Source organism: Leiobunum rupestre, chromosome 7, assembly GCF_980474605.1.
Source record: "Leiobunum rupestre chromosome 7, qqLeiRupe1.1.hap1, whole genome shotgun sequence".
Taxonomy (NCBI): domain Eukaryota; kingdom Metazoa; phylum Arthropoda; class Arachnida; order Opiliones; family Sclerosomatidae; genus Leiobunum; species Leiobunum rupestre.
This window is the reverse complement of record NC_143390.1, coordinates 51,025,575-51,049,075: the sequence shown is the minus strand read 5'-3', so window position 1 is coordinate 51,049,075 and position 23,501 is coordinate 51,025,575. Positions and strand designations below refer to the sequence as shown.

The following is a 23,501-nucleotide window of genomic DNA, read 5'->3' as shown; positions in this document are numbered from 1 at the left end:
CTTCGCTTTGTTCTTTGAGCTTTGCCGGATTGGGAACAGTGTAATCGAAAATGTCGGCTAGGGTGGGTAGTTAGTGATATTTTTAATTTTGGGCCAAAGATAAACTTATGGGCGATACTTCATTGGTGGTGAGATGTCGTCCGGTCCAGAAACACTCAAGGGAGCTTCGCTAGTCTTTGCATTCCCTTTTACGGATAAAAAAATTCCCGATATGGAAAAAATCCAAACATTACCGAGGTTTGTGAAAATGATTTGGCGGTGCTTTTACTACTAACGAACGTTTAAAGCACTGTTTTTGTATAAGGGGCCTTACGATATGTTAATTTTAACAGCGTTTTTTGTTGTTACAGGTATCTAAATTAATGATTCTCAGTTCACAAGTGTGGGGTGGAGGAGTGCTTTGCACTTTCGCCTCGAAGCAAGAGGAGCCGAATTCGATCCCAGCTTATGGAACCACTCCTGCGTGGATTTTGCAATTCCTGTCCCCACTGGTTAAAAGGGTTTTCCCCGAGCTCTTCGGTTTCCCTTTTCTACTTGTAGATGATAACGGTAATAGTAAGTGTAGGGAGCTGTTGGCTCGCGTGCCATGAAGGGCTTGCCACCACGCATTGTAACCCGGCCACCAGTTTAAAAGTCGCTAAATGACATTGGGCCTAAGGTGGTGCTTAGGGTATTAGCCTAGCTGATTATTATAATTATAAGGATTGACAGGTTCGCTGCCCGTATAGGCGCAGTTCCGATAATTATTTCATGTTGGAATTTCAAAGTTCGTTGCCAGCCTGCGATGTTCTTGCTTGTAGAGCGTTTGCATTTGATATGTAAAAGTGCGACTTTACGTTTAGGGTAAAACTGTTCTTCTGATTAACCCTTTGGCTCTTGCAAAAGCTCGAGCTACATTTGTATGTTTTCATTTCCGTTTTGAGATTTTTTACATTGGTTGAGACACGTGTTTTTATGGTTTTGTTTCATGCAAAGGCTAAGCTTAATTTATACGTTTTTCTTAGTATTTTGAGAAGCGTGTTTCTGTAGGGTTATTTTTTAGACATCATTTTAAGTTGGACATAAAAAAATTAAAAAAAAAATCTCCAATGTAATAACCCCATCCAGGTACTACGATAGAGCCGCGTCTTGTTTTTAGTAAGCCGTTTTAAGACTTCTGGTCGGGTCAGTTTTCCGGCGGGTGGTAACGCCGCCCAGTTCTATTATTTCCCGGATTCTTAGCGAGCGAAAATTAATAATATTTCGTTTTATTTTAATATAATTTCAAGAAATTAAAATGACTGAGATTTCGGTGTGGCTACATATTGTAAGTACTTCCGTAAGTCATATTTTTTATTGTATACTTGACCTATTCTTGGGTGTTTACGTAATTAAAATAACGTTTTTAATATTTATTGAAGTTACTTAAGTTAATTTGTAGTCTTTGAAAGTATGTATATAAATTGTCAAAAAGACAGTGGCGTAGCACAAAAGCACGCACCTTCTTAAAGAAAAGGATTTTTAAAAACGTCTTTTTATTTAATAGGCGATAGCATTAAATTTTTTGGTCTCAGCTAACTGGTTAAAATGTTCCCGGAAATTGGTCGTAGCGTTTTTTTTATTCAAAGAAGGAAAAAAAGGGCTGATTGAGTCTGAGAAGACCGCGAGGCCGGCCATGGATAGTAGATTTTAGAGGATCGGTAAAAAGCCTGGTTTTTAGCCCCCGTAAACCAATCACACTAAGGGAGGCGTTCAAGGTTATTTGAAAAAAAAAACAAGTATCGCTAAGAGTGGACGATACTGTTCGAAAAAACAAATAAGATAAACACGAAGTACATTTTTACGTCAAAAGGTATTTTTTAACGTTTTTATAGATTAAATATGATATACTAAATATCAGTTGATAGTTTTTATTGAATTAAAAAACCAAAATTACGTAACAATATCAACCGCATTAAATTGCAATTTTGAAATTTTAAGATCACGTGGTACAAACGACCATGCAAGACTCCCTCGGAGTCTCTCGAGCTGATTGATACGCGGGGAGAACTAAAATGCACTGTGGAAGGGTATCGAAAACCTGTCCTCTTAATTTACTGTCCATGGGCCGGCGAAGATCGTGAGTGTGAAGTGTGGGACTAATTGAGTCCGCACTGATCAACACTAAATAGTTACGAGAGCGGATAGGTGGCGTCGCGTCGCCGGAGTTTTCGCTAGCGAATACACGTATAGTCAATACCGCTTTTTTTATGGCGGTTGACAATTCAGTCCCCTCGTCCATCTGATTGATCAGATTAATATGTGTAACGGCCACGCCTACGTGGGGACAGGGGTGGGGACACCCGTGGCGGAAGTATTCCGACCACCCGTTGGGTCAAAACACGGGCGCTGCTTCACTAAACCTTAATTTTTTTTACAAATTTTCTAATCAGAGACTAAACATCACTATCATAATAATAATACTAAAGTCCGAGTCGTCGTTAAATTAAGTTTAACAAATAAATATTTTTCTATTAAAAAAGTAAAAATATTTAAAAACATAACTTACCACAAAATATTAAGTATGACTTTCTTTAAAAGTTAATCTTTTAAAGATTTTATTTAATGAACTGGAAGACGGTAAACCTTACACCAATTTTATAACCACGAAATTATTTTTAAAGGCTTCTACAGTTTGATGGCGCTAAAATGTTTCCCGAAACCTATTTTACCCAGTATTTGACCCCCCACCCAGCCCGGCGAGTGACAGATCTGGCTTTTTTTTTCTTCAATCATTATCAATATTGGGTGCTTGATTGTAGTGTCGTAGGCATACGTGATAACTAAGCCTCACGTTGAAATGGCCGTCATGACATTAATTTCATGTCACAGATGACGAGACAAAACGCTGCACGATCCTATGAAATAATCACTTGACTTAGTGTCATCACCGACCTATACGCGTTACCATGGCAACGAACACAAGTCACACCCATGAGCTAGCTACGAATACGGTAAAATTAATGGTGGTGGTATTTTTAACCGTCGTTGCTACTTAAAAGCGGGGCGTTAGCTAGGAAGGGGAAGCCTCATAGTTGGTAATTTTAGCATGCGCAGATACCATTTTTAGCTAACAAGTAGCTAATTCATTATGGCTCATAGATCACGTGGTGATACTCTGGTTTTGCCAGGGGTTGCAATCACCTTGACTGAATTAGCCACCCAAAAAGGGACGGCAACCTCGTTAATTACGTTTGGGAGCCCTGACAAATATGCAATACTTTAGTACCTGCGTCACAGTGCAGGTAGTTTCCCCCACGACGCATTCCCACGTACTCTCGGTAGCGTTGGACGTAACATTGAGATCACGGCGTGTGAACACAGTTACCGTTCACACGTATTCTCGGTACCGTTGGGCGTTCCCGTAACATTGAGATCACGGCGTGTGAACACAGTTACCGTTCACACGTACTCTCGGTACCGTTGGGCGTTCCCGTATCATTGAGATCACGGCGTGTGAACACAGTTACCGTTCACACGTACTCTCGGTACCGTTGGGCGTTCCCGTAACATTGAGATCACGGCGTGTGAACACAGTTACCGTTCACACGTATTCTCGGTACCGTTGGGCGTTCCCGTAACATTGAGATCACGGCGTGTGAACACAGTTACCGTTCACACGTACTCTCGTTACCGTTGGGCGTTCCCGTAACATTGAGATCACGGTGTGTGAACACAGTTACCGTTCACACGTATGCTCGGTACCGTTGGGCGTTCCCGTAACATTGAGATCACGGCGTGTGACTACAGTTACCGTTCACACGTACTCTCGGTACCGTTGGGCGTTCCCGTATCATTGATATCACGGCGTGTGAACACAGTTACCGTTCACACGTACTCTTGGTACCGTTGGGCGTTCCCGTAACATTGAGATCACGGTGTGTGAACACAGTTACCGTTCACACGTACTCTCGGTACCGTTGGGCGTTCCCGTAACATTGAGATCACGGCGTGTTAACACAGTTACCGTTCACACGTACTCTCGGTATCGTTGGGCGTTCCCGTAACATTGTGATCACGGCGTGTGAACACAGTTACCGTTCACACGTACTCTCGGTACCGTTGGGCGTTCCCGTAACATTGTGATCACGGCGTGTGAACACAGTTACCGTTCACACGTACTCTTGGTACCGTTGGGCGTTCCCGTAACATTGAGATCACGGTGTGTGAACACAGTTACCGTTCACACGTACTCTCGTTACCGTTGGGCGTTCCCGTATCATTGAGATCACGGCGTGTGAACACAGTTACCGTTCACACGTACTCTCGGTACCGTTGGGCGTTCCCGTAACATTGAGATCACGGCGTGTGAACACAGTTACCGTTCACACGTATTATCGGTACCGTTGGGCGTTCCTGTAACATTGAGATCACGTCGTGTGAACACAGTTACCGTTCACACGTACTCTCGGTACCGTTGGGCGTTCCCGTATCATTGAGATCACGGCGTGTGAACACAGTTACCGTTCACACGTACTCTCGGTACCGTTGGGCGTTCCCGTAACATTGAGATCACGGTGTGTGAACACAGTTACCGTTCACACGTATGCTCGGTACCGTTGGGCGTTCCCGTAACATTGAGATCACGGCGTGTGACTACAGTTACCGTTCACACGTACTCTCGGTACCGTTGGGCGTTCCCGTATCATTGATATCACGGCGTGTGAACACAGTTACCGTTCACACGTACTCTCGGTACCGTTGGGCGTTCCCGTAACATTGAGATCACGGTGTGTGAACACAGTTACCGTTCACACGTATGCTCGGTACCGTTGGGCGTTCCCGTAACATTGAGATCACGGCGTGTGACTACAGTTACCGTTCACACGTACTCTCGGTACCGTTGGGCGTTCCCGTATCATTGATATCACGGCGTGTGAACACAGTTACCGTTCACACGTATTCTCGGTACCGTTGGGCGTTCCCGTAACATTGAGATCACGGCGTGTGAACACAGTTACCGTTCACACGTACTCTCGGTACCGTTGGGCGTTCCCGTATCATTGAGATCACGGCGTGTGAACACAGTTACCGTTCACACGTACTCTCGGTACCGTTGGGCGTTCCCGTAACATTGAGATCACGGCGTGTGAACACAGTTACCGTTCACACGTACTCTCGGTACCTTTGGGCGTTCCCGTAACATTGAGATCACGGCGTGTGAACACAGTTACCGTTCACACGTACTCTCGGTACCGTTGGGCGTTCCCGTAACATTGTGATCACAATGGATGAACACAGTTACCGTTTCAATGCTGAGCCGCTTGTCCGAGAAGTTTGACGTCATCAGTCGGCCTTCGTGTTCCACGTGACCTCCGCTAGAGAGATAATCAGATAGTTTAAAATGATGCCCGGTTATCTTTAAAACTGAGCTCAGAAGCACGTGCAAATGATGTAGTAATTGTTTGACTGTATCGCGGCCAAATGTGAAATGGCGGAGTGGTTAGCACTATCGCCTCGCAGCAAAAGGAGCTCGGTTCGATCCCAACTTGTGGCACTGGGTGAAAACTCGGTACAACTCTTTCCGCGTTGAGTTTGCAAGTTCTCTCCCCTCTGGTTTAAAGGGTTTCCCCCCGAGCGCTTCGGTTTCCACTTCCATAAAAACTTGTTGAGGTTAACGGTAATAGTTAGTGTAGGGGGCTGTTGGCTCTCGTGGCATGCAGGGCTTGCCACCACCCTCCTACGCATTGTAACCCGGCCACCTGAATTAATGGCTGATTATTATTATTATTTTTATCAAAACGTTATAGCAATGGAACTTCTGAACAAAGCGGTTTCAAAAATGCTACGAGCCCTGCGATGTAGAAACGACGCGAAACGTTTCCGAGGGTACATGTATGTGAAAACGCGGCTACAAGTGATTCAAGAAATTAAAACACTCGAATCTGCAGTCGATTCGCAAGGCCCCAAGAGTTCTCGGATACGAGTTCCCTAATGGTCGGGAAGAAATGTGGATTCTAGTTTGGGTCCACTGAAATCTGAGTATTATTTCGCGTTTTCGCGGACTTGCGAATAAATGTGTACCTTCACGTGGTTAAATGGTTACTTCTCTTGATATGTGTTCCTTACATTCAGCGCCGTGCTTAGGAGGTCGTGAGCCTGGCGGCGGCTAAAATTAAGGGAATTTAATGGCCGTTAATTTTAAATTTTAGAGGTCTTTACTTGAAAACATTTTAAGGAAAAATATTTTATATGCAAGCTATTTTTGTATGGTTCTGGTGTGATTTCTCTCTCTCTCTCTCTCTCTCTCTCTCTCTCTCTCTTTATATATATATATATATATCTACCCTGCTAATATTTAGCCTATTTGAAACTTTTGTGTATGTAAACTATGTATCTATAATTTCGCCATGATATATTTACTTAGTGTGCTCTGCTCTACCTGACGAGAGGCAGTTTCCGCCACTCATGAATATGAATGAAATATGACGTTCACGTTTACGTCACGAATTGATAAAACGGTTTTTTCTTTGGTTTTTCTGTAAACAGGATAAAATCTTAAACTTATATGGTCGCTAAAATCATTTAGGGCCGCTCTGTGTACCTATTACGTATTTCAACTACAACCAGGATACTTATTTAAAACTTCCCATTAAAGTTTACCTTTTCGACCTTTTTAAACAGGTAAATTTTGTGATGTCCTTCACTTTGCTTTCGAGTTGCTTCATTGTGGTAGCATTGTTGTACATGAAATGTTGTAGTGGTAAGAAGTGCACAGTGTGTTTTCGAAATGCCCAACGGCCAAGTTGCTTGAAAGGAAATGACGAACCCGATTCGATCGCGGACGGGGACAGTGGAATTGCCAATAACACCGTTCAGACTTATTCAAACACGCTTGACACGACGCCCACCAGGAGCCTCCCCGAACAATTCGATTCAACGGAACACAATTCTGATAGCACTTCGTCAGATTCTCCTAGAACCAGGGCATCTTCGTATCAGTGCCCTCATTGTCAAGGTTCTATTTCAATGCAACGGTTTCCCGCGTCTGATTAATGGTAGGTTATATTTCTTACGCAAAACTTATGTCTGAAATGTCAGTGAAATTTCATATTTGCGAAATATTACACCTGGTGACTCAGCTTAACATATGCGCCAGTTAAATATTTTATATGGGACATTGCTATTAATGGCGCAATCTATCGATTAAAGGACAATTTATATAAAGCATTGAACGTTACAATTAAGACCAAATCACGTGGCTCCTTCGAAAGTCTTTATTGCTCCGTGTTGAGGTTACCGACAATCGGAAGTGTAATCGAAATACCGGTTCACGCCCTATTTCAACCGTTCTGACAAACCGGCGCGTTATTCTAGAGGGAAGCCAGAGGGAGCACTTATACGCTTAAGCTTAAGTTAGCCATGTACCGGTTAAAATCTTTTAAATCTAAATCTTTTAAATCTAACAGTGGCGTAGTCAGAAATTCGTCAAAGGGGGGTCGAAGTATGTGAATGTTAAGAAGGCGGTCGAGAAGGGGGTGGAAATTTAGTACCGTCAAAGGTAGGCCCAAGGGGGGGTGTGGACCCGGAAACCCCCCTTGTCTACGCCACTGATGGCTAATGCTAATATAACGCTTAGTTTGTGCTTCGTAGTCGATCTTTGAAAGGTACAGGTTTCGCTACTCTTTCTTTGGACAAGACGAGATATTAGCTTTATGATTTTGGTTTTCAATACAAATGGAAATCTACTAGCTAACAATTTTCATGAACTTCTCACGTTGACCGCTAAGTGGCACTATAGTTAAATAGTAAATAGGTAAATTGGAGCGGTTTACACGTCATGATATTTAAATGGTAATTAAATGAAGGTTACAAATGTTGTCGAAAGGAAAATTCATTATTTAAAAATATACATAGACAAGATAGCATGAGTCGTTCTTAAGATAATTTTTTTTTTACTTATAGTTCATAAGTTTAAATTAGCGGGTTTCAGTAACCGCACCACCATCTATCGGCTTTAAAACTAACTATTGGGATGGTACTTGTCACAAAAAAGGGAAGCCTAAGCTTATGTTATACTACACCGAGGTCACGCTGAGGTATGACGTCAAAGTACCAGCCTCGTCTGCCTTTTCGTCTAACTGCGCGTGTGTCAAGATATTATTTAAATTCGCGTTTTAACTGCCATTGGCTTTGAAAATAAATTGTAACACTGTGTGGGTTGTTCTCCCCTAGCGGGTCATTTCTATTGAGCGCTTCAATTAATCAACGGAAGTATAATGTCATGCGTCATAAAATAAGACGGTGCAATACTCCGTTTGTGTATGGTCTGCATTTTTTAAGCGTATCAAATGTCCAAATGTCAATCGAGCCTTTATTGTCTGACACCATAAGCTTTATCAAAAAAATCAAGGTTCTAATTCTAATATTTGGTCATTGAAGTCAAAAATGAACTTACGACAAATATTGTGGATGTATTGCGTAAGTTTTATTTTGAAACACCAAATTTCTTTAAATAAAGTTAATTTTATTTTACCTTAACGAAAAATTCTGAATAGCTCTTTTAAATTTACAGGCAATGGTTCTGTTGGCCTGCATTTTGTCCACAATCATCGCTGCGATAACTGCCAATTACTTCGTAATAATGTGTCTTGAAAACAAGTACGACGTTTGTCTACGAAATATTCCCAGTAACAACCATTTGGAAAACGGTTATTGGAGAGAGCTTTTTTGGTTTTCATCTGTATTTTAGTTGAACATCATTACTGAATCTACTGATAAGTTTTACAGTTAATCACAGCTGTTGGACTCCATAAAGATAACATGTAGTGTGTAAAATTTAATTTGCAATAGATATTTCACTGGGTTAAATTTCAAATGATTTTTAATGTAAAACGATATGCCCTTAATTTTATTTTTTTATTTGATCCTTTTATTTTGCACGCTTTTTTGGCAAAGACAAATCAAATTTAGTGTCTGTGAAATTGATGCTTTTAATATTTATATTACGAAAACATTGTATTTTTCAAAATTTTATCGTAGTCCTAAACAAAAAAATAAATGTTTCCGCTTATGCAATAATAGCTTTTATGGAGTGTTGTAATATTTATCGTATACATCGCGCCTTGGGTCCGCGCTTTCGATTACTAAAAAAAGGTATTTAGGATAGCAGTAAAAAATTCAGTTTATATCGTAGATCATTTACAATTTTAAAACACAGACGAAACTCCAGCGGTTCGAAAACCTGCCTTGTGGGTCGGTGCGTGGCTCTGTGAAAAAGTAAACGGCTATTTTGCAACAATACGCTTTTTAAAAATTTATGAATATGTACGCTTATAATTTAAGATAATTTAGTGATTTTCATTTAAAAAAAACTATTTTTAACTTTTATAACATAAGGAGTAATTGGACAATTGACCTTCTTGCAATTGATTGAAAAATACTGAATTTGTTCTACAGTTATTAACGATATGGCTAGGTACTGTCCTCTAGGTTGCGTTGTTAATTTTCATAAAGAACACAAGAATTTTACCAATTTCTTATTTAGGTGTAAATGCTTAAGTTTGAAGCAATTGCGTCGAGTAGGGCTAGAGCCAGTTCTGCTTTCGATTTCTTCGGACTACTAAGGTCTTCGTGATAATTTTTGATTGAGAATTCGTACTTTTCGTTTGATTGCAAATATTTCTTTGCAAGTGGGTTAACTACGTCTCGATCTAATTTATGGCCTTGGAATTCCACTTTGTAACGTATTTTGTAAATATTCTTTATGTTCGCTCCCTAATATTTAAAAATACTTCGTTTCCTTCTAACAGTGGTCAATATATAGGGTATTACCAGTGACGCTCCTAAGACTTTCCATCGAGTTGCTACCAATGGTGCAATCGAAAGTTAGAGAGCGGACACTTTCGCGCGCTTAATGGTCACTTGGTGACCCATTGAGCCCGACAGGGTTAAACCTTTCCGCGCGAAGGACTTTGCAGAGGAGAATTGAGTTCACTGTGACTAGGAGGATTCAAGTAAACCTGGAGTGGTCGTCTCCCGTTTTAGGCAGAGCAGTAAAAAATTCACGGACATAACAAGTATCGCCATCTATCGTAGAACCTTTACACTTTTAATCGGCTTTTCGTCTGCTAGTTTTTCTATTCGCGTATTTCTAGTCCCGTGTTTTTAGTAGGAATAGACAATGAATTTTAATATTCGAAAACAAGCAGACGAATTTTTTTTAAACATGTAGAAAAGGTGGCGCTAAGCTCATATGTCCGCGATTTTGGCTCGCTCACGTTGCTGTAGGGAGAGAGGGGAGCTCGTAGTGGGGGAATACACTTTTCTATTCCAGGGGACCGAGTTTTCATATTCCTAGACTGTGAAACCGCACAGTGTTTCGAAATCGACTTTTTTGGGACAAAATTAAATATGAATAAAATATATTAAATGTGTATATATTTGTGATCAGATTCACCAGAGGGTCAAACGTTTTCCTCTCGGAATTTCGGTAAATTACTTTCTTCACTGAATGTAGAGACTAAAGTTGAACGTAAATTTAAAATCGCAATAAATTTGGTTGAACAGAAGCTCTGTAATAAGCCCTCAAAATTACAATTTTAAGCAAAATAAGGCTTTTTCAAAAAGCGATTATCCAAAATATCGCAAGTTGTAGCAATACTTTGCAACGCTGTCTTGTAGAGTAGTTTCCGTAGAATAACCTGCAAAAAACCAGAATGCGACAGCGATTGAACTTCAAAAGATATATCAACATTTATCAAAAGAATTAAATTTGCTTGTAAACGCTATTTTATTCTGTCTCTGCTCATCTTGTTTTTTACTGTCAACTATAAACTATACTTCAGTGGATTAACTTCTATTTTGTCCTACTGCTAGTAGAATTTATTATTCGTTTCATTAGTTCTGGAAGTTTTGAACAATTAATTATAACTCGGGACTCTGGTATGCAACTTGAAATTTAATTTAGTTTTAAAGGAGTTACCCTGGGTAATTTTATAATACAAAGTATAAATATAATATAATATAATTACACTATGCTATAAAAATGGTTTACGGTCATTTTAAAATTGCAGTTGGATAACATTTTAAATGGATTAAATCTTTCTTAAATTTTATTTTTTTGGGTATCGTTGATAACGCGACTGATATGAAATAAAAAAAAGACACGAGTTTCATTCTGTTAAACAAAAGAGATAGTTTATTTTTTTAGATATATCTTAAAAAATTACACATATTAGATAATATTTAATATTAAGACATTTATTTCACCACGTTCTGTATTCCGTTTTAGAAAATGTACAAAATAAAGTCGTTTAATCACAAAAAAAAACTTTAGCAGTGAACAGGGTGCGAGATTCAGAGCTTTGTGAAATACCTCTCAGGTCTAGCTGCAGCCTAGCCGGAACGTGGAAGGGAAAACACTAACACTTTATCCGGCTTTCTTTGTTGCTGTTTTTGGATTATTTCTTTGGTCTGTTTTGTGAATGTAAGGTCGCAGTCATAACAGTTAAATGCAATTTACAGCATAAATATAAATGAAAAAAAGCATTTATTACCGTTCATTTCCTGAAGTTTGAAAAAGAAACGTTGAAATAATTAATTTAATTTACAATATTTGTTAACTATAGTAGTACTCGCTCAGAAGCAAGAAAAATAATAAGTAAATTGTATATTAATGTACATGCATTTCAAGTACGTAAAAATAAATAGAATGTAACAAATATATAAATAACAAAATAACATTATATACGTGTACATGATCTTAAAGTATGTAAACAAATATAAATAAAGTAAAAAATATGTAAGTAAACAAGTTAACCATTTTAGTGTACATGACCTTCAAATACGAAAAAAGTAAAATAAATAAGTAAATAAAACAGTAAATTTAACATATTTCGTCATATTCTAAAACAAGAACTTGCATTTCATCCGAGTCCATATCGCAGATCTCTTCTACATCATTATCAGAGTTCGATGGCAATTTTATATCCACTTGTTCCGTTTCTTTCAACAGAAGGATAACAGCGGCAGGTAGTAGTTGTTTTTTTATTTTTAACTTCCTTTCTGTTAGAGAAAAATCTGAAATCACCGGGTCAGACGAATCTAAAGACCGGTTGAAGATATCAAGCAGGTTGTCTTTTCGGCTAGTTTTACGAGCGTGCATGAACTCTCGATATTGGCGGTATATCTTGTTTCTGGATTCTGCAACTTGTTCAGTTAGGAATCCTAATGGTAGAGAAGCAGAAAAGATGATATCTTTTCCATGGACCAGAAGTTTGTGGACACTTACAGGCATATAGTACCAACTGTACTTTTCAAGATATTTGTCCAGTAAACCTCTACAACACTCTCCAAATTTGTCCTCGTCTACTGGTAGCGCACATGATATTGTGACGAGAATCACGTGCAGCCGTTCTACCAGCCAATACTCCAATCCTAGAATGTCGGCGAAATTTCTTCGGTTACGTTCGTGAAACGCTTTTCGGGCTGTCTTACCATCGTTCGAAGAGCCACTCCCACCCATTTTCGGAAAGTCGACCCTCAGTGCCAATTTAGCCTTTAGTTTCTCTTGGATTTCCAATTTGCGCTTTTGAAAGATTTCTTTTTTTACGGCCCCGTCTACGTGCCAACATCTTAAGCCGTCGCAGTTTCGATAGCCCAGGTGAAGACAAAATTCTAGGCATCGAATCCATGCATGAAGCGGGCTTATTCCGTATTTGAGGTTTTCGGGATTTGGGGTGAAGGAATTGAGAGCGATCTTATTGAATTGGGATGTAGTAGCTGCGCAAATAGGACAAAACTGTTGCGATTTCGTCCCTGTTATGACATACAAAACCTTACCATCAATGATTGTAAATGATAAAGCATAATCGATGGATATTGTTTTGTTCAAACTAATAGTAATATCAAATGGTAAAAGAGATATAATTTCTTCATCGACTATACTTTTTGCCTCTTTAATTACCTTGATCTCTTTGCAAAAAACGAGTCTCAAAGGTCGACAATATCGCACAGATTGTGGAGTTGGGTTGTTCCATAAAATATGTCCATTTTCAGACTTTAACTGGAGAGGAATAACAGTAGTGGCGAACAAGCTCTGGTCATCGTCATTCGAGGTATCATTACTCACCAACGACTGTTTGTATAGCGAGTGTCCATAACTCCCATCCAAACCCCAAGAGAGTAACAGCGTAAAACGCAGCTCTTCTACATGTAATATGTCTAAGTACTGATGAATAACTTCGGATTGCAGGTTTACGATGCGTGAGACCGTATGGTTCAGAAGGAATTGCAAAGGAATAACCGCTAAATTATCAGAAACTTCTACAGGTTCCACGGGTCTGGACTCCTTCTTTACTTCGAGAACTTCCCAATACGGTTGATACAAATCGATACCATGGGATTTTGCCCCTTCTCTTAAGCGGTTATACGTTTTCACCGTTAATTCGTCGTCAATATTCAGAGCAAGAGCTTCTTGCGGGGTATATTTTCGAAAAACATTAGGTTCTTTAAAATTAGTGAGAATTTTCTGTGATCTTGAAGGGCTTTTCAGCGCCTCTTTTAAAAGATTGGACATTTCTCTCTCTCTCCATCACGTCTAGCTGATAATTGGACAGCCTTCAAAACTTTCGTGAAAGGTTGCTCAGACAAAGAATTTGATAACTCTGATACTTGTCTTCTCTTTGACCGAGGACATACCCTAGACATATCCTTCGTTGGCCTCCCAGCAGCTGAACTAGTAGTGGCCTCAGAACAAAAATCTTCGCCACGCGCCGTTTTTTCTGGTGTAACCATGGTGAAAGTCGTGTCTAACCAACGAGCATTCTTTGACAGGAAATGGTTTTTGTTCCGATCGCTCTGTTTGTACTTGTACTGGAACTTTGATTTTAAATTTTTTATCTTTTGAACTTGTAGCTTCAGTTGCGATTCATCGAGTGTATATTCCAGATCCTAAGCCTTGATGAGCTCTAAACAAAATCTTAGTTCTTCACGGCTTCATTTCTGTTCATGAAAATCTCAACGATATTGCGATTTCTAACAATTATTGTTTCGCCAGTAGATTCAGATATGTTATCGGTTCCTGGTTCTGACATTAAACCTTAAATCTTTAAAAAGGCACTTGGAGAATAATAAATGAATACAATAATATAAACCATTACAGGAACTTGGAGAAGTCGCTCTTTGAATATAAGTGGGTTCGAAAAGGACCATCGGCTGTCGTGTAAAAATGAAGTTAAAGAATGTGTCAATTTTAAGATACAGCAGTATACGTGACGGAAAACAGAGAGCGAGTGTTAATTAAAACAAAACATACTACACTATTATTTAGATATTTAAAAAACGCCACTTTACTTAAATTTTATTTTTAATCATCCAAAATCACTGCGACAATATCTTGAAAATAACGGGCCTTACAAAACAATTTCGAAGAAAACAGCAAAGAAAGTGGCTCACTCCTGTAATCCCAGGCGTCCGGGAGGCAGAGTGTGTGGATGGCCGTGTGAGGACGACCACTAATCCCCCAACGGGTGGTTTTCATACTTCCGCCACGGGTGTCCCAACCCTATCCCTAAGTATCCCCCCGTTGGCGTGGCCGTAACACATATCTCGCACCTGATTAATCAAATGGACGGACGAGCGGACTGAATTGTCCCACCCGTTACAATCGCTCATAACGAGCTTCTAAAAAAAAAAAAGCTCGCTTAAGTGTTTTCTAACATTATATTGGAATCCGAGACGTGCGTGAGAACTAATGAAACGAATAATAAATTCTACTAGCAGTAGGACAAAATAGAAGTTTCTCCACTGTAGTAAAGTTTATAGTGGATAGTATAAAAACAAGATTAGCAGAGACAGGATAAAATAGCGTTTACAAACAAATTTAATTCTTTGATAAATGTTGATATATCTTTTGAAGTTCAATCGCTGTCGCATTCTGGTTTTTTGCAGGTTATTCTACGGAAACTACTCTACAAGACAGCATTGCAAAGTATTGCTACAACTTTGCGATATTTTGGAAAATCGCTTTTTGAAAAAGCCTTATTTTGGTTAAAATTGTACCTTTAAGCTCTTAGTACAGAGCTTCTGTTCTACCAAATTTATTGAAATTTTAAATTTACGTTCAACTTTAGTCTCTACATTCAGTGAAGTAAGTAATTTACCGAAATTCCGAGAGGAAAACGTTCGGCCCTCTGGTGGCAGTTACAAGAATATAAGTGATATATTCGTATAGAGCTGATGAATCTGATCACAAATATATACACATTGAATATATTTTATTCATATTTAATTTTGTCCCAAAAAAGTCGATTTTGAAACACTGTGGACCGTAAAGATGTGATCGTTGCTCTCTCCTTTTTCTTCGTGTTTTGTGCGCGCCCTGTTGGGATGGGCAAAATGCCCTTCGTGTAGTTGCCGGACGCTAACGGACCAAGTGCTTTTCCAGATGGAAACCGTTCTTGTAACTATTTAACAATTATATTTATCAGTATACCTGACTAGGACACTTGTTGACAATTTTTGATTGTTTTATAAATATGTGTAGTTTGTGGCCTGACCAGCCATATGTGTTTTGTTTTGATATTTCGTAAACCTTAGTTTTCATTTATTAAATAACATCGTAACTTAATTTAACTCTCGCACTATTTCATTATTTTTTATATTTATCTAATGCTGACACCATGAATATATCTAGCTATGAATACCCAACCCTACGATATAGCCCTTCTATCATGTCTATTTGATTTGGGTGGCAACTTTCGAGACCAGTGAAGCGTTTTCAGCCAATCAGGAGACTGAAGGAAATGACGACATACTCCTCACTCGGTCGGAGCAGATGTGATTGATCACGTGACTAGATAAGCCCAACCCAAAGACTATGTAAGCTATCGCTACATAGACGCAAAAGGTTGACAATTTAACACCTAGCGCCACGTAGTATTCGCAATAAAGTAATACTTCCGAATGATTTTAAATGAGGTAATTATATACTATTTACAAATATTGAAGAACTATTAATGGGGGTTAGGGATAACTAGCATCCTAGATGCGTCACTTTTAACAGTTTGGAATCTGGTTTTTTCCCCTCTCTTCAGCAATATCCCAATTTATGAATATTACTGCGTAATATATTCGCATTTTGAAATATACTCTAATAATGTTTCGTTTAAAGCCGGGACAAATGTTCTCAGCTTCAATACCTTCGGATTCTTTTACTAATTTTTTTAAAATACCAGATTCATGCATCTTTTCATTAAATACTTTGATAAAAATTTTCTCAATTTGTAGCATACATGCCGTAACTACGTCAGACGGAGATATTAAACCTCCAAAGTCACCCTTCTTATAAGAATAAGCTTTGAGATGAGTAAATGTTTGACTTTGGGTTTCGAGGAGTTCAGATTCCGTAAAGAAGCGGCACATCAATTTATCACTTTCACAAATATGTGAATCCCTAACTTTTTTACAACACTGCCAATCACATATAACAAAGCATTCATGTCTACCGCATTTCCAAATGCCTCTGCAACAGACGTTGCATCAATTTCTTTGAGCCCGGAAACCCTTTTCTTCTTTTGCGGATTAAGGTCCGATTCATTTTCATTTTCTTCCTCCAATGTTATTGTTTTAGCTTGTCTGTTTGATAAAGATTTCAAACTTAGCAATATATCAGCAAAATCTGCTTCACAGTTTTGGCCATCGCTACTCAGGGTCAGCAATTGCTTGAATGCATCCCGGAACTGCATCGCACTTGGGTTTTGTCGATTCCCTCCCTTTTGACGCACAGTACAAAAATAGTTTTCAAGCGGGTCTTGATTAAACGTTCTTGTAAATAGGAAATTGGCTCCTTCTGCATGATGATCTTTCCAGAGCCCTTGTATAGCTGCCATTATTGATATGTGTTTCTCGAGATTCAGAAGTCGCGGAACTATTGTCAAATATTTCATTAACTAGCGCTGGAATACATAATAAAAATTACTAATTATGCTTAGAATATGATTAACATGCATAATCAGGTTACCTGTTAAGTCAATGGTTGATGACACTATTGTCTCTTTAATGGGAGTTTCCATTGTATTATCTAAATCATTGCCAGGTTTAAAATAAATTAACATGTCTTTGAACCTAACTAGTGTCTAATAATACCTGTTACATTTGCACTTGTTAAACAGTCACTGGATGACGCCTCTTTAATAGGAGTTTCCAGTGTATTATCTAAATCATTACCCCAGGGTTAAAATAAATTAACATGTATTGGAACTCAACTAGTGTGAACGATTACCTGTTAAAGGGACTCCAAAGTTCGGTGGCAAAAAAAAAAGAAAATTTAACATGCTTTTCCTTCCCCCCAACCCCTCACTCGGCCTTATCAGAGGCGGGCAGAGTTAACCGTAAATTTCGCACTTCACTGACTTTACACACATTTTGCCACCGAACTTTGGAGCCCCTTTAAATTTCCATTGGTTAAAGAGTAGCTGGATGTCATCAAATCACCACCGTTTCGGTCGCCTAATGTTGGAATTGCATTCCAAACAAGGTTTCGTTTAGCTTGGTTCATAAAGCACCATGCTTCAAAATGTTCTCCACAAACTGTGTAAGAGTTATTTAAAGATTGTGCAGTTTTATGTTTTAGATCAGAGCGACATGCATTTGTAATCCAAGCTTGACACCTAAAAATTGTAATAACACTATTAATTTTTTATCTCCTTTAAAAACTCGTAAAATTACAAGCTTACCTTTGCTCATCTTTGGGGAACCTAAAGAAAGATAAACCTTTTGTTTTCTTTTTTTCATTGTAACAATTTAAAAATGCTCAATAAGAGCTACTCGCCGGGAGTAGTGGCTCACTCCTGTAATCCCAGGCGTCCGGGAGGCAGAGTTTGTGGATGGCCGTGTGAGGACGACCACCAATCCCCCAACGGGTGGTCGGAATACTTCCGCCACGGGTGTCCCCACCCCTGTCCCCACGTAGTGGTGTGATGGGGTCACTGGAGCCTGTGGGGGGCTCCATACCCGGCTCTCAAGGTCATTTGATCGGGGCGCTGGGTCACTGGAACCTCATGGGTGTTCCACACTCGTCATTCTGTAACCTACTAAGGAGGGTAGTTTGCAGTGGAAGAGGAAGCCACTCTAGTCCTCAGCTGTGCGAGGGTGGGTCTCGGGCAGCCCATGGTGTCGCCTTTTGTTGGGCCATGATGAGGGCGTTTGTTTGCTATATGGGAGGCAGTCAAGATGGCTGTCTCACTGGCCGAACGTTGTTTCGCAAAGCGCACTTTTGTCCAGGGCTGGTTGTTTAAGGTGGCCGCTGTAGTGCTTAAAGCGGAGCAGCGGGGTACAAATACATATACTTATGTCCCCACGTATCCCCCCGTTGGCGTGGCCGTTACACATATCTCGCCCTGATTAATCAGATGGTGTCTTCGCCGGGCTCGCGGTCTTCTCAGACTCAAAATCAGCCCTTTGAATAAAAAAAATAAGAGCTACTCGTTCCTATACCTACACGACTCATTTAACTTCAAAAGCAAACACGAAATTTTTGAAAAATATTAGGCCTACTTAAAAGAACAACGGAGACAAAGTAAAGCGCGGTTATAAACATCAACACGTGAAGACTGAAGAGACGATTTTACCGGCGCCAGGAGCGAATTTTTTAACGAAAAGTTCCTTCCGCGACAACTTGAGGTCGCTGATGCTTGGTCAACCTTTTCTCCGTAGAACACGCCAGTCTATGTAGCGATAACTTACATAGTCTTTGGCCCAACCCAAATTTTAGCGGGAGATTAGAGAGGCTATTGTATATTCATAGCTAGATATATTCATGCTGACACTTAACTATAATCTTAATATCTTAATTAATTCCCATAGACAACGTACTGTAACTTCAATTTAATATTAATATCCCATTTATTTCAAAAAGTGGCACATTGTGGGGGTTCCGTCCGGTTTTGAACCGACAGGCTAGCTTTTTATTAAGTCCCTCTCGCATTTTTTTTTTTCACTTTTTCAATTAATTTTTGATTTAATGTAAAACATTGGCCGTTTTTATCTCCTGGCACTTTGTTTCCAAATGTTATTATTTTAAAATTATGGTCGCTGACCTTACCTTTCATTTTACTATATTATCTGTAATTATTCCCTGCTATTTTAATTGTTGTATATTCTCATCTCTGTTTCCCATTTAATTGGTTTTCTATTATTGTAAATCTTGAATTTCAGAAGTAAATAAAAATAACGTTTATTTTACGTTGAATCTATTGTTTAATTTGTGGTAGAACTCTTCCAAATGGTTATTGGTTCGTAGAGAAAATTTGGAGGAGTGATTCCACATACTTGGCGTTTATAAGGAGTTTTCGAGCTTTGCTTCGACAAAATAGTTAGGAATGCGATGTCATTATGATTATTTGTGGGAAAATCATTTTATATGCTTAGCCAAACGTCGCTGTGATCTTCAATTGGGACTTATGCCAACTCCTTTAAGCGTTTTTCCATTTTTCGTACCGTTGTGTTAGATTTGAAAGCAGAGTGGTTGCTTAATAATATTGTAAATGTTAATAGTGTCGACTGTCCAGGCAAAAGAAATCATTATGCCTTTATAAGGCGCTTGAATTGCACACAGTTGAGCAAAATTAATTGGGCATAAAAAGTTCGTGCTATCCATAAATAAGCACTCAGCTTCAAACACAATTTTTAGAAATTCTTCTGGTGCAAAGACCAAGATTGGTCATCCGTACCGTCGTCTGCTAGAAGAAAGTTTTCGTTATTGCTTCCAAACTTCAGCCATTCATTTTACTGACCTACGGCGTTCCGAGGAGATAATGTTAGATAACGCCTACACATCTAGTGTTAGGTCTCATTAAGTACCGCTTAGGCAAAAAAGTTCGGTGGTATTGTTTGTGTAATTTATTTCTTCCACTTAGGATAAATGGTCGCGCTTTACGCAACTCAAACTGTATTAGTACGATTCCGTGTCTTCAACAGTTTCCTTAACACTCTTTTTTTGCTCTTGTGCGCTTCCCAAAATAAGAAGCACTATCCCAGCTTGGATTAAAAACGTGTAATACGTTTTTAATCCCAGATCTCCGCATCGTACAAGATGCGTATTTCTAAAATTTCTGGCCATTTTTAACAGTGTCGATTAAACTCGATTCTTTGAAATAATGGAACTTGGCAATAATAAAGTCAATGTATGATTTAGCACAATTCTGCTAGTTCCATATTGAACTTTTTCTATTTGCTATTGGGTTGATCGCTTCACCGTAAAAATATCGATAGTTATTTTTCGACCCTCAAAAGCCTATTTAGTGTGATTTATTTATTTTTTTTAGCAATTATGACTATTTCCAACGCCATTCAAGGCATAACTGTTCAACCGCTACGGTTGAAATGGTAAATAATAGAACCAGTGGCGTAGACAAGGGGGGTTTCCGGGTCCAGACCCCCCCCCTTGGGCCTACCTTTGACTGTACTAAATTTCCACCCCCTCTTAACATTCCCATGCTTCGACACCCCCTTGGCGAATTTCTGGCTACGCCACTGGATAGAACATTACCGACCCTCGATAGCCCAATACATTTCGGTGATAGGAGACTGTATCTTTGACAATGCCCATATTTGTGATTTCGCTAGTAAACTCCGCAACCGACAGGTCTAGAAGGGTATATGATGCATCAATCGATAACAAATGTCCCTAGTTGAAGTAATCTTTAAATTACAGTACATGCACTTTATAAACGCACTATAACGACCTAAGGCTATTTTTAAGGGAAGGAGTGCTTGTTCTGTAAATCGTATTTTAGACCTTCGAAGAAAAACCATACTTTTTATTTATTTTATTAGTGCTCACGTCAATAGATATTTCTAAGAGCAACATATTCTTTTTTTTTCCTTTTTATTCATTTTATTTTATAGAAACATACATTGTTAGGTTCAGCGAATTAAATTAAAAACTCATTTGACATTTTTGATGCAAATCGTTCAAATTGGATTTAATTTCAGTTATGTAAGTAGAGTTTAAGGGGAAAACCACTAAGATGACCAATGCCCAACTAATGGGCCCCAAATCGCCAAAATTAATATTGGGATATCATGGGTCTGTATTTTCCTGAAAGGACATCGCACTTCTCCTATGGGATTTGGCTTTCGACAGATTTTTTTCAAATTGAAACATGTTGTTGGGCTTGATCAAAGGAGCAAAATTGCCAATTGACATTTTTCCCTAGCTCCTATAGTTTGTCCAGCATCAGCGGTCAAAAATGGTCAAAACTTAGTATAGTCTATTTGTTAAAAGGAGTGACAGCCCATCGGTTAGCGTTCTACGTTCGCGCGTCGCTAGTCCGGGCTCACTATCAATAAAGTTTTCTTGCCAAGATTTTTACACGTCTACTTCATTATTCATTATTTCTTTTCACGCAACTTATTATTCGATGAATTTTCGTACGTGGAATTAATTATTATTCAATATTTTATGAGCAATAATAAAATAAAACATAACATAACAATACTAAAGAAATCAGAATACATATGATTAACCGTTTCGTTGAATCCCACATTCAACCCTTGCTGATTGCTGATAGGTAAGAGTAAGAAACAATCACTCCACAACAGAACAAACACTTATTTATCGATACACAGCCGTATTATGCATGACCCCCTAGGCAAGAGAGGATCCGCCCTCTTGCTTAAGAAGCTCCGATTGGCTGAAATACACAGGAAACAGTCCCCCCCCCCCCCATTCAAGCCTTCTGGCTTTGGCCCTTCTATTGGCTTATCACACGTCATTATTATGACGCAAAGATGGTATAGATAGTTCAGTTCAGCTTAAGGCAGTTCACTCATAGACTATTTAATGTGGCCTGCACTAAGCAATAACTTAATAAGTCTGTTTATTTTCAGTTCCCAGCTTAGTGGCCTGCCATCTATTTGTGACCCTCACAAATTATCTACATTCAGCTCGCCATCTATTTGTAACCCTTAAAAATAAATATCATTTTATTGGCCATCTATTTGTGACCCTCACAAATTATTTACATTTAGTTCGCCATCTATTTGTAATCCTTAAAAATAAATTTCATTTTATTCGCCATATATTTGTTATTGTTAAAAATAATTAAAAAGTTAAATAATTATAAATAACTATTTTTTGTTAGAATTATTTATAACAGAAATTAAACATTTAAGTCTTTTTATTACATACAAATTATTTAATTTTAAACAAATTTTGTTTGTAAAGCATAATCTCTTGACTTTTAAGTATTACTTAACCTCTTTTAATAATGTAGAATTAACATGCAATAATGGTGCTATTATTTTCAATTAGCAATTTATTTAATCCAATTAAATCGTTGTAATACAATAATTAATTAAAAAAATAAACACCAATACACAAAATCAATTTGTAGTATGTTGTAACTATTAATGGCATACTTTTGTCTATATAAAGTCATGTTAAAATAAAAAAATCCTCTTTGGTTTTTGATTATTTGTATCACAAGCTAATAAAATATCTCATTTTGAGAAAATTTTCCCTTGGTAATGGGACTTAAGAAGGTTAAAGGCAAAGCCTTTTCTGATGAGGAAAGCAATATTCTGGTTTCAAAGATGGAGGAACGAAACTTTTCAGAACTTCGACAACATAAAGGTGCCTTACATATTTTAATTAAGAAACCTCTTATTAATGAAAGCATGCTGGGAGGAATTTAGAAAGTTCTCGCGTTACCTTTCTACAAATTATTTTATATATTTTATCAAGGTGCTCTGAACACCCAACAGCACAAATTATGGATCGAAATAACCGACGCAGTCAACGGCATTGACTCTCAAGATAGCAATCCCTCTGACATCCGCAAGAAGTGGAATACTTTAAAATCAAGTGTCCGGGCTAAAGCCGCTTCAATAACTGCGAAGATTAAACCAACTGGCAGAGGTTCAGCATCTGATTTGCGAGAACTTACTCCATTGGAAGAGAGGGTAAAAGCTTTAATTGCAGAGGTTTCATATGCCGGAATACAAGGTGGTATCGACACTGCATATGATGCAGCAGCTTCTGGAAGTACAGGGTAAACATTCATATTTGTAACGTACTTTCTCAAAAATAATACCGCGTATTACATTCCAAAAATTAAAGCCACTATAGTACAATTTAAATACAATGGTAAAAACTGAATAAAATGGTTAACTGAATAATTGAAAATGAGGAAACTATAAAGAACCATTGCACGACATACAAATTAAATACAGCCCAAATATTAACATGCAAAAATATGCAAAGCCAAAATATTTAAACACAGGCAAAACATGCGAATATGTGTAAAGCACTAATAATTACAAATTTAAATGGTTCGGTCTTCAAGGAAACGTTTTCTCCCGTTTAAGGAGATAATTGATGATGCCCTGGACGGTTTTGCCTCGGAGGAAAGAAAAGCTTGCAGTTGAAATTGTGGAGTTGAAGGAAACTCGGCAAGAAATAAGGGACACTTTGATCCGAGTAGCTGATACCTCAGAGAGGAATGCTTCAGCTTTTAAGTAGTGGCCGACAGTTGTAA

The 23,501-nt window shown here is 38.6% G+C and overlaps 2 protein-coding genes across 2 annotated transcripts; both read left to right on the top strand.

The window, feature by feature from the left end:
• The first annotated feature begins 1,139 nt into the window (after positions 1-1,139).
• Positions 1,140-8,811, top strand: LOC149936865 (uncharacterized). Its single transcript, XM_090153125.1, has 3 exons — positions 1,140-1,306; positions 6,643-7,020; positions 8,534-8,811. The coding sequence occupies exons 1-2, from the start codon at positions 1,277-1,279 to the stop codon at positions 7,012-7,014; spliced, it is 402 nt and encodes a 133-aa protein (XP_090009251.1). The 5' UTR covers positions 1,140-1,276; the 3' UTR covers positions 7,015-7,020; positions 8,534-8,811.
• A 13,680-nt stretch (positions 8,812-22,491) lies between these two features.
• LOC149936864 (uncharacterized) lies at positions 22,492-23,019 on the top strand. The gene is made up of 2 exons (XM_090153734.1): positions 22,492-22,597; positions 22,709-23,019. The coding sequence occupies exons 1-2, from the start codon at positions 22,492-22,494 to the stop codon at positions 23,017-23,019; spliced, it is 417 nt and encodes a 138-aa protein (XP_090009860.1).
• Positions 23,020-23,501: the final 482 nt, after the last annotated feature.

Excerpts from the sequence above, each read along its gene's own strand:
- LOC149936865 (XM_090153125.1), top strand. The coding sequence starts at position 1,277 with ATGACTGAGATTTCGGTGTGGCTACATATT. Across the intron at positions 1,307-6,642 it reads TTTCGGTGTGGCTACATATT|GTAAATTTTGTGATGTCCTT; the intron begins GTAAGTACTTCC and ends CTTTTTAAACAG.
- LOC149936864 (XM_090153734.1), top strand. The coding sequence starts at position 22,492 with ATGGGACTTAAGAAGGTTAAAGGCAAAGCCTTTTCTGATGAGGAAAGC. Across the intron at positions 22,598-22,708 it reads AGAACTTCGACAACATAAAG|GTGCTCTGAACACCCAACAG; the intron begins GTGCCTTACATA and ends TATTTTATCAAG.